Source organism: Cheilinus undulatus, linkage group 10 (genome assembly GCF_018320785.1).
Source record: "Cheilinus undulatus linkage group 10, ASM1832078v1, whole genome shotgun sequence".
Lineage (NCBI taxonomy): Eukaryota > Metazoa > Chordata > Actinopteri > Labriformes > Labridae > Cheilinus > Cheilinus undulatus.
The window spans coordinates 2693456-2705311 of NC_054874.1; the positions used below are offsets into that span (position 1 = coordinate 2693456).

Below are 11856 nucleotides of genomic sequence, written 5' to 3' on the forward strand. Positions count from 1 at the left end.
GTCCCAGTCCGTCCCAACATTACACAGTTTACACTGCGTTTGTGGATTTGATTATTAGCCATAATGTCAAAATCATTTAAGGTGGACTGACCATGGGCTGTCTGAATCTATGCTCCTATAGGTGCCAACAGGTTTTATTCCACTATCTGGTAAAAGTACTACAATACCCACAATCCTAGAGCAGTGGTTCTCAACCTTGGGAGACAGATGCCCTGAAAAGACTAAGAATATTTTTAAAATTACACTGTTGCCTCTTTACACCTATTTTGTCAATTGTAACCCCTTTTCATCATTTTTTCCCACCAATTTTAACACATTACTGCCATTTATCACCTATTTTTGTCAGTTTTAAACTCTTTCCACCACTTTTTTTCTGCCTGTTTTTGCCATTTCTAACCAATTCTTGCCACTTAAGCCTAATGTTGCAACTATTAACCACTTTTTACACCCATTTTTCCCATTTTAACCACATTTCACCATTTGATATGCACAATTTTTTGTAGTTGAACCAATTTCTGCCAATATCTACCTATTTTTTCTTTCTCAGTTAACCCTTTATTGCCGGTTTATATAAATGTTTCATCCCATTTCACCAAATTTCCACCCATTTTTGCCAATTTAAAGCCATTTCAGCCACATTTTAACTCCCCTTTACCACTCTTTATGCCCATTTATGCCACTTCAACCATATCTGCTACTTTTAAAATTCAACTTCACCACCTTTTTCAGCATGTTTTTTGCCATGATTAGCCCATTTTAGCAATTTTTAAACCATTTTCTTTTTTTTTTTTTTTTTAATTTACAATTTTAAGGCTATTTACTGCACACCAATGAATAATGATATTTGTTTTTTTTTTATAACAGTGGTTGTTGTTCAGGTTAAATATAAAACATGGATAACACAGCTTAACTTTACAATGGACCATGGTTTTGTTGACCTCCATGGGCCCCCAGTTTGGCTGGGCACCAGAAAGCTCCCTCTTTACCCCCTCTTTATGGCCTGCCTTGTCTGCATACGACTATTCTTGATTTTGCATGGCGGTGTTCGACCACCTTCAGGTACGGGGGGGGTCGGGACCCCATTGGGGGTCGCCAGATGCCTTAAAAAACTGAGAATACTTTTAAAATGATTTTTTTCTCACCCGATTTCTTTGCTATAATTTGCCACTTTTCATCAATTTTGCACAATTTGAACCGATTTTTTGCCACTTTAATCCGTTTTAACCCATCTTCATCTCTTTTTACCAACATTTTTTGCCAGTTTTAACAAATTCTCGCCACTCTAAACCCATTTTTATCAATTTTTAATCCTTTACAACACTTTTTACTGCCTGTTTTGCCACTTCTAAATTAGTTCTCACAAATTTCCGTAGATTGTTGCCTCTGTTGACCCATAATTGCCATTATCAACCTCTTTCTTTGCATTTAACACCCATTTTTACCCATTTCAACCACATTGCACTGTTTGATATGCCCATTTTGACCAGTTTAACCAATTTCTGCCTATTTACCTGCCCCAGCTAACCTATTTTTGCCCGTTTGATGCATGTTTTTCCACTTTTAAATCCCGTTTCACAAATTTTTGCCTATTTAATGCTTTTTCTGCCACTATTTAATCCCCTTTTACAACTTTTTGTGCCTGTCATTAATGCATTTATCCATACAGGGGTTTCTAGCCATGCACTCGCTGGAAAGTCAAAGCGTGCTTGGTTTGTTTGTTTGTAATATGGACATCATGGACCGCTGTCCTCATCCAAGTAATAAGTGAAGACCTTTTCTGTGGTGTAAGGTGGACATTGCATTGATGAAAATCACAGTTATATATGGACACTGAACTCTACAGTTGTCAGTACAGTACAGGAAGTCTGTTCTAAGAATTTATTCACTTTAAAACATTTTTATTGAAATTGTGAACAAATGTTTTTCTTTTTTTTTCTTTATTGTATTTTTTTATTGGCAAACCGGAGCTCCCGGAGAAAACCCTTCACAGACACAGTGGACCATGTATGGCCCTGACAGACAGAAAGCTACCTCCTATCCATCAGGACTTCCTGTGGCCCACTGTGCTGCCCAGGCCTGTTACAGCCTTTGTGGATCTGGAGGACAGAGAGGGCTGAGTGTGGCCGCTCTCTGCTGCCTCCTCTCCATCTTGAACTGGCGCCGATATAATGGAGTGAGGGCCTTCTTGAACTTCCTCCAGGATGAGACGTTTTCCCCCGCCTCTCTTATTAACTGGTCCACCTCTGTCTGCAGGACGATGCAGCAGGACGTCTTCTCTTCCAGCTCGTTCTCCAGCCGCTCGTTGACCGCGTCTCTGCTGGAGGCCTCCTCGTTCATTCTCTGCTCCAACATCAGGTTCCTGTCCTCCGCCTCTGAGAGCTGAAGCCTGACACTCTGTAGTTGGTTTTCCAGAGTGTCAGCCCTCAACGTTTCAGCCTGCAGATGACTGGTCTGAGATGCAGTGAGGTCCCTCGCGTATTGGATGTCTCTCTGCAGGACCTGGATGTTGTCTTTCTCAGCCTGAAGTTTGAACTCCAGGTCATGGCCGTGGCTGGTCTGTAGCTGCAGCTGATTGGTCAAGGCCTCTATCTGCAGGGAGGTATCGGTGTCCTTTCTAGAGGCTTCTCTCCGGAGGACCCGTATCTCCTTCTTGAGAGAGTCTATCTGGGCTGTCAGCCTCTGTCGGACCTCCTGAGCCTCTCTCTGCATGGAGTCAGACCTCGACACTTCAGCCCTCAGTCGATCGTTCTGAGCAGACACAAGATCCAAGAGCTCTTGTATTTTTCCAGGATGGACTGATTCCTCCTCTGGTGCTCTGGAGGCTGGACGTGAGCTGGTCTTTGGGTCAGTGGCCGTCTTTGGAGGTTTTTCAACCAAATATGACTCTCCGTCCTCATCAAACCTCACTTCCTCCTCGTCCTGAGTGGGAGGCGCCGCACTGTGGTCCCAGATGTAAATCTCCAGCTGCTTTTTGAGGTCTGTAATCTCTCTGGCCATGTCCTGTTGGGCCTCTTCCTTAGCCTTTATTTCAGCGCGCTGTTCCTGCAGCTGACCCTTTAAAAGTTTCAGCTGCATGGCAGTGCTGGCTTCTTTTTTGGAGGCTTCTCCTGGCAGGGTCTTGTTCTTTCGCTCCTGGACCTCTTTCTGAGCTCTCAGAGTCCTGGTTTCCTGCTCCAGGACCTCTTTCTGAGTTCTCAGGGTCCTGGTCTCCTGCTCCAGGACCTCTTTCTGAGTTCTCAGGGTCTTGTTCTCCCGCTCCAGGACCTCTTTCTGAGCTCTCAGGGTCTTGTTCTCCCGCTCCAGGACCTCTTTCTGAGTTCTCAGGGTCTTGTTCTCCCGCTCCAGGACCTCTTTCTGAGTTCTCAGGGTCTTGTTCTCCCGCTCCAGGACCTCTTTCTGAGCTCTCAGGGTCCTGGTCTCCTGCTCCAGGACCTCTTTCTGAGTTCTCAGGGTCCTGGTCTCCTGCTCCAGGACCTCTTTCTGAGTTCTCAGGGTCCTGGTCTCCCGCTCCAGGACCTCTTTCTGAGTTCTCAGGGTCTTGTCTTGGAGTGAAACCCCTGAGGCTTTGTCCTGGAGCTTTTTATTCTGAGCTTGGATGACTCCGATGAGCTCCTCTTTGGTCTTGTATGGATAAAGGCCAAAGTTCACCTCAGTAAAGGATGGATTCAGGTGCTTCAGCTGTTCCTTCAGCATCCTGATCTGTTTTTCACCCTCCAGCCTCCTGTTATTCTCCGCCTTCACCGCTTCAAGTAGATCATTGATCCTTTTCTCTTTTTTGCCACTCTCAGTCTCTAATTTGGCGTTTTTCTCTTTCTCCTCTTCCAGCTTGGAGGACACGTCTTTCAGCTCAAGGGAGACCTCTTTGAGTTTGCCTGTCCGGTCTCTGAGCTTACTCTTTAGACTCTCTATGTCCTTCATCCAAGGAGGGCGGTCATGGCCCTGGTATGGTTGGCGAGAGGGTCTGTGTGGATTATTAGGGGGTCCGTGGTGTGGTGGACCAGGAGGACCCCTGTACTGCTGATATGGGGGTCTGCAGTGCGGTGGGGGAGGGGGTCCACGGCAGGGATATGGTGGTCGTGGGGGTCCGTGGTTGGGGTAACGTGGACGAGGGGGTCCCCGGCAGTGATTTTGGTCCTGCCTGGGATCTCCTGCCGCACTTTCTTGAGGAGCATCGTCTTGCTCCTCCGTTGCGACCTCTTCAGCCTGGATCTGATCGCTGCCAGTCTCAGGCGTTGTATGGAGCATTTTGTCATCCTCCAGGTCCATCAGATCGCCCCAGCTCACTGAACTAGTCTCTGTGTTTTCAGACATTTTCTGTGTTTGAAGAAAAGCCTAGAAATCCAAAAAGTTTGAGTACGTCTTGCTGATCAATGATCTCTGATCTGCTCTGTAAACTCGGCAGTGTTTGTGGTGTGGCTGGTATATATAGACACTTAAGGAGTGACATCACAGCCATTTGGCTTTGATGAGGTCACAGTATGTCTGAGTCAACATTCCGGAATCCCCAGTTTTCTTGTTCACCAGTTTGAAATGAAATGTAAACAAACATGGCCGGCATTAAATGCCAGGTGCAACACTAATCAACAGGAAAAATAAAATGACTACTGCTGTTTTCAAATGTCAGTAAATTGTGTTTTCTTCAGTTGTAACTCAGCAGTGTTTTAAAGCTGTGAGCTGTTGACAGTTCCACAGGCAGATTCACTAAATTCAGGAGATTTGATCCTGTGTAAACGGTCAGGAAGCATCTGAAATCACAATGACAGCTAAACACTGAAAACAAATACGAACCCATTTCCAAAAAGGTTGGGGCACTGGGTGTAAAAGGAGCATTCTAGAGAGGCAGAGTCTCTCAGGAGTGATGATGGGCAAAAATGACAGTGTTCAAAATTATGAACCATGTTATACCAGGAGCTGTGAGTGCGGAAACAAAGGGTCTTTTCACACCTGAAAGATGAAGATCAAGGTTCACATTTTTGGTGCATCATGTATAAACTTAGCACAAAAAGCAAGAAACTTTCTATTCCGTCGATTATTTCTTACATTTGTTAGGAACATGCATTTGTGGGATGAGCAGCAGAGCTGAGTATGTGGGTACCAGAAGCTCATTAGCAACAGCAGAATAAGCTGTTTGGCACTGGCAGAGAAGATTTGGCAAATTTTTGGGCTCAACCCACATACTCAGCTCTGCTGCTCATCCCAGGAATGCATGTTCCTTACAAACGTGGCTCCATTTGAAAGGAAAATAAACAGGCTTTCCAGGACCTCATAAATGCTCTGCAGAAGGAACAGGCACAAATTCCCACAGAAACACTCGATATTTTTTGGAAAACCTTCCAAAAAGAGTGGATGCTGTTACAGCTGCAAAAGGGGGACCAAATTCATATTTAAGTACATTTATTTGGAAGTATATTTTGGTGTATATTTCTTTTGACATTTTATGGCTTTATTTCAACAGGTGGACTGTGGATAGAGTCAGAAACAGAGATAGTGGGGAAGGAGCTGGTGTCAAGACTTGAACCCTGGGGCACAACCTAACCACGAGACCATCTGGGCCCTAAACCACATGCAATTTTGATGAAACTACTCAACGTCATTGTTAAAGAAATAAAAATACACAATTTATTTTCTGTTGCCTCAAAAATGTAGACCATTTCAAACCACAAACCCCCCTCTTCACACTTGACTAACCCAGGAAACATCTTTTGAGCAGAGCCTTCTCCGCCAAGTAAAATGGTACATCTGTTTTGCAAAAAAAAGGTTAAATCTATGAAGAAAGTGTTCCTGAGCAAAGTTTGTCAACCAGCTCAGTACTAATACAACCCTAAAGGACATATCCAAGAGCTGACTCTTCAGTTTTGGGCGTGTTTTTGGTCGTGCAACTGACGAGTTCACGTTGTTTATCTACTTTAGTGCAAGAAACGTTAAAAGAAATGTGGTTTAAATAGATTTGACTCCATCTCTGTCACACTGTTGTCCAGAAATGTTCAGTTTAGATGCCATAACCCCGTTCTCTCTCTTCTAACAGTGCTCACCAGCCAGCACACCACAAGGGTTCTCACGCACAAGCGAGCCTTAAGCGATGAAGCTAGCAAGATCACAACAGCCCTCCCTCGAACCAATCCGGCGCTGGAGTCTCTGAAGGGTCAGACCATGACTCAGTCCAAGTCTTCCTTGTGTATAAATGGGAGTCATGTCTATGACTCTGAACCGTCCACTCCGAGGATTTCAGGAGCCCATCCGTCCAAGCTGGTCCTGTTGGAGAAGTGCTCCCCGCTCTCTCGCTCCCTGCAGAACATCACCAAGAGAAGTGAAGACAAAAGCTCGTTCTCCGAGGGCCGACGCTGGTCCTTCGATAAGACAAAGAAAGAGGAAAAAGAGGAAAGGGAAGCTCAGGCATCGTCTTCATCGAGTCAGCAAGTTTTGACTGGAGGTCAGGCAGCAACGGCAGGAGTCTCCTCTGCGTCGGGCTCACCTGAGAAAGGCAGGAGGCTAAGAATGACGCTGTTCTCTGGGGGGAGAAGTGAGTCCCTCCCAGCAAAGTCTGAATTGAACCAGCCTTCCTCCACATCTGAAGGCCGGCTCAGAGGCTGGTTTGGCTCAGGTGACTCCCAGAACAAGCCAAGGTGAGTCTGGGTCATTTACAGCCCTTCTCTGATCTCCACAGTCTGTACGTTTACGAGTTCAGCTACGTTTACAGCTTCATTAGGCCATTTAATGGGATTACCGTCTTTGCGCCAGACTAAAAGTCAGAATCAGTTTGTTGACTGAAGTATTTCCAACTCTGCTATGGTAGATACCAATATGCCCCATTTCAGGCTTGCTCTTATTGGAGCTTCTGTCTTTGACAAACATGCTAGCAAGCAAAGTCGTGGACAGTTTTACATCTCTGCACATTTCATACTCTATGACTTACTTTTGGTACTCTAGGATGCATGCTATCCCTCATGCCAATGGTGATATCTGATGACAAGATACACATAAACATACAGGACTAAACTGACTCCCTACAGCACTGTCTGAAATGCAGAAATTGAACCTAGCATGACTTAAGACAGACTGAAATGTTTACATGTATTTCAAACACACAGTACTAAATTCCACCACTTGGGGGCTTTTAAACAAAACAATAGTATCTAATGGATAGAGATGCGCTGCTTAGCTCCGCCCACCTCCAGTACTCATTTTGAATTGAGGGCTCTGCTCAGTAAAAAACTGCACTCTACAAGGTGTTTGTAGTAAACGGTAACACGCTCTTTTGGTTTCATGGATGAATTTCTCATAATAAGGGAGAAAAGCTGTTAAAAGTACACTTCCTGGTTCTCTCTGGAAAGAAAGCACTGGTGGTTTTAGACCCTATTTGTGCGCGCTAAATAGCACCCCTAAAGTATAACAAGACCATTCCCCAAACAGTTTTCTTTAAATAAGAAAGGCCTTTTAAAATATCTTTTTATTTTCCAATTATTATTTTGAATAAGGCTTTGTAAAAATCACTACTCAGCAAAACTTAGGGGCCTGAAGAATATGTAAAATAATTTACTATGACTAAAGTGTGTGAGCTAGGGCATAGAAAGTATTTATTAGATTTTTTTTGTAAATGAAATGATCAGAAATCTAAAGCCTTCATTGTTCGTGATGCTGTAGGAGAGCAGGTGTTATGGTCTAAATAGTGACCATGTTAACTGGTGACCTTTAAAGCTGAAAGCGTCAGTGGTTGTAGATACAGCAGTTCTCCACAATCTAAGTGGTGACGGGTTAAAGTGGCAATAGAAATAAGTTAAAGGTGTCAAAAATTGCCAAAAAGCAGCAAAAAAGTAAAGCAATAAGGGGTGGAAAGGGGAAAAATAGGTATAGTATGACAAAAACTGGGTGAAAAGTGGAAAAAAATGAGAGGTAAAGTGGCTTAAAAAGGGTAGAAAGTGACAAAAAATGAGTTACAGTTGGCAAAAATGGGCATAAAATGGCAAATACATAGCAAAAATGAATGAAAAGTGACTAAAATGGACAAAAAGCAGCAAAGACTGTCAAAAATGGGGGGAAAAGGTTGCATTCAATGGCAAAAGGCAGCTTAAATGGGCAAAAGACTGCAGCAAAAGGGGGAAAAATTGCAAATGGCAAAAACAGTGGCATAAATTGAAAGCAACAAAATGGAAAAAGGGGCAAAAGATTGCAAATAAGCACAATATGCAGGCAAAAACAGCAAAAACTTGGTATCAATGGCAAAATTGAGAGGTGACATGGCTGGAAATGGTAGTAAGTGCCAAAAATGGGTGGGAAGTAACAAAAAAATTAATTACAGGTGGTAAAAATGGTCAAACAGTGGCAAATATATAGCAAAAACAAATAAAAAGTGACTAAAATGGACAAAAAAACCAGCAAAGAGTAGCAAAAATGGGGGGAAAAGTTGCATTCAAACGCAAAAGGCAGCTCAAATTCGCAAAATGCAGCCAAAAAATGCAAATGGCAAAAACAGTGGCCTAAATTGAAAGCAAATAAATGGAAAAAAGGGGCAAAAAATTGCAAATCAGGACAATATGCAAGCAAAAAATAAAGGATGACAATTAAACCTACTGTATAAATGTGGGAAACAAACTGATTAATATGAGTTGCAACTGATAATTTCTGAGGTACAAGTTCCCTTTTTTAAGGTTTTTGAAGACGTGAAAAAGCCACAAATGATCACAAAAGAGCCACATGTGGCTAAAGAGCCAAACACTGAGTAACAATGAGTTACAGCGATGTTAAAACACTGTTATTTCTAAAATATGTTAGGGAAAATAAGAATTTCATGAAAAACTGAACAAGGAGGCTCTTTAAGCTTTCGATATGTGTTATTTAGACATCCACAAACATATTTGGCGTATTGTCATCAGTTAACACGGTCACCGGTTAAACCATTACACCAGTCTTTGATGTGAAACAGATGATAGATTTATTTATTTATTGTCTTTGCCAGTCAGCAGTTGTTCTGCTTATTTTAGCTCCAGGTGAATGTCTGTTTGATATGAACACAGGTACATGAACCTTTCCTGAAGTAGACTACATTACTTTAGATTAGCATACTTAGCGAACACGGCGGGTCAGGCTTCCTCTTACCTGGAGCTGTAGAATACACAAGCCTTAACTCTTTTCTTTAAGGATAACGGGACAGGCTGAGTAACTCAAGGCTCCACAGAAAGTGCAGATATTACATCAAAATCTCAGAGACACAGTAATATAAACATTACTAACACAAAGAGCTAGCGCTGCTAATGCTAACAGTGCAGCTCACAAGCCACATATATCCTGATGCATCTGGGCATCAGGGAAGATGGAGAGTAGTGGTGGTAGTTCTGCTGGAACTGTCTGCTATTAAAGACACTTAAAGACACTTAGGTTGAAGTAAAGTATGTTTAACAATATATTTTTAAATGTTGAACTGATTTAGATTCATGCATTTGGACATGAATCAATGTGTTCTTGCATCTCTAGTATGAACTGCAGTTTTTTGTTGAACAGTCCTGAATTCCAAACATGAAGTGAGGTGGACAGAGCTGGGCAGCGAGTCTGGGAAATGCGCTGGGGGGCCACAACGTTACTGGGGTTGCGGGCGATGGAGTTCTGAATAACAGGGGGGCACTTTGGCGACAGAACCCACAGCCGATGGCAGTCATTCAGGCGCTCCTACAGGTATTTTGGGGCGTGGCCATTTTCTGGAGGTGCAAACAAACACAACACCCCCATTTCCTTTGTTTGACGGATACAGATTAGACAAGGTTTCTGCACAAATCTGGTAAAGTCTTGTTGCACACCATGACTACAGTTTTGTGGAATATTAAGACAGGAACCTCAAATACTTGTTTTCAAGTCTCCGAGTCACAGAAAGGGGTCTGAAGGGTATGTTTAATGCAGAACCCCTGGCCAGACTAAAAACATAAATGTTCTGTCTGTTTTATGACAGGGAATAAACATGAGACATGCAGACACGAGAACACATGTCAGGTAATACAATAAAAAGCAATCAAGAGACAAAAACAAGTGCATTTAGAAATTAAACTTACATTTATTGTAATATCTGATGCTATTTTTTGCAGGAAAATTTCGGTCTGTCTTCTAAAGCAATGGTTCTCAACCTTTTCAGCCCACGACCCCTGAAATAACGGTGCCAGAGACCGGGGACCCCCACTGTACCTGAAGGTGGTTGAATACCACCATGCACATTCAAGAGTAGTCATGTGCAGACAAGGCTTTCCATAAAGGGGGGATAAAGAGGAAAGCTTTCTGGCACCCAGACAAACTGGGGGGCCATGGAGGTCAGCAGAACCATGGTACATTGTAAATTTAAGCTGTGATACCCATATTTTATATTTAACCTGAAAAAATAACCACTCTTATCAAAGAAACAATTTTTTAAATTATCCGTGTAGTAAATAACCTTCTGAAAAATGTAAACCCCCTTTGTTATAAAACTTAAAATTATTTATAAATGACTACAATGGATTAATAATGGCAGAAATGGTGGAAAAGTTCCTTAAATTGGATTTTAAAAGTAGCAGAAATGTTTAAGTAGTGGCAAAAATTACATAAAAATGGCAAAAAAAGCAAAATTTGGTTAACGGGGCAAAAATGGGCTTAAATAGCGGTAAAAAGGAGTTAAAATGTCGCTGAAATTGCTTTAAGTTGGCGAAAAGGGGTTACTGAGAGAAAATTAATGGGCACATACTGGTAAAACCAGCAAAAATTGTCATATCAAATGGTGAAATGTGGTTAAAATGGAAAAATTGGGTGTAAAAATTGGTAAAAATGGGTTAATAGTAGCAATAATAGGTCAACAGAGGCAACATTTAGTTTAAGTGGCAAGAACTTGTTTAGAAGTGTCAAAAACAGGTGGAAAAAAAGTGGTGGAAAGATTTTAAAACTGACTTAAATGATAAAAAGATGTTAAAATTGGTGGGAAAAAGATGATGAAAAGGGGTAAAAAGAATTGACAAAATTGGAGTAAAGTGGCAACAGTGTGTTTAAAAAAATATTCTTAGATTTTTTATGGCAATTGGAGACCCCCTCTCAGTGTCTCGCGACCCCCAAGGGGATCCCGACCCCAGGGTTGAGAACCACTATTCTAAAGGTCTGTGCTCTAGCTTTATTTTTGCCCAGAAAACTAGTCATTGCCTTCAGCGTTCATCTCTCTGCCTCCTTTTCATGGCTTGGGAACTTGAAAATGAATATCTGGAGGTCCTGTCTTCATTTTTCATAAAATCGTCCCAGGTTCCTGCATCACACCGCTTCTCCAGAATTGCATGACATTGCAGTAAGGTCCAGATCTTTCTAGCAAAGTGAATGGAGGTGCTGCTGTTTGTTTGCACCTCCGTCATGACCTGCAGGTAGCTATGTCACATGAACATGAATCAAATACAGCAACAGAACAGCAGCTTCAGTTCACGCTTCCTTAGAGTGTTTACATAACATCCAGCATTTACATGGCAATGATAAACATTCAGCGTCCTTCGTGGCGACTTTCATCACAGCTGCTGTGACAAGGCACAACCTGTTACAGCTTCAAAAAAATACATATTTCTTTGGCTTTGGAGGCTGTTGGAAATATTTGAAGTAGATTAAGTACTCATCTAATGAATGCATATCACATAGAAGTTGTCATGTAAAATAAGGATGGACATTCTAGTGTGAAAACTCTACATGTTGTACCTTTAAAGGTCCAGTTTTAGTTAGACTAACACAGTAAATTGTCATTTTTCCTGCCATGTAAACGTACTGACTGTGTAATGATTGCTCCTTGTGTCCAGGCACAGCGACATGCACATGGGAGTCCTGCTTCTGAGTTCAGTCTTTGCTCCGCTCCCTGCTCATTTGAAAATGGAGTTG

The 11856-nt window shown here is 42.3% G+C and overlaps 1 protein-coding gene across 1 annotated transcript in view; it reads left to right on the forward strand.

Annotated features, from left to right (window-relative positions):
- LOC121515899 (rab11 family-interacting protein 1) overlaps positions 1–11856 on the forward strand; it is a 36009-nt gene that overhangs the window by 13337 nt on the left and 10816 nt on the right. The window contains exon 3 of the mRNA XM_041796839.1: positions 6026–6623. Coding sequence (XP_041652773.1) covers positions 6026–6623 — 598 coding nt within the window. The remainder of the gene's footprint in view (positions 1–6025; positions 6624–11856) is intronic.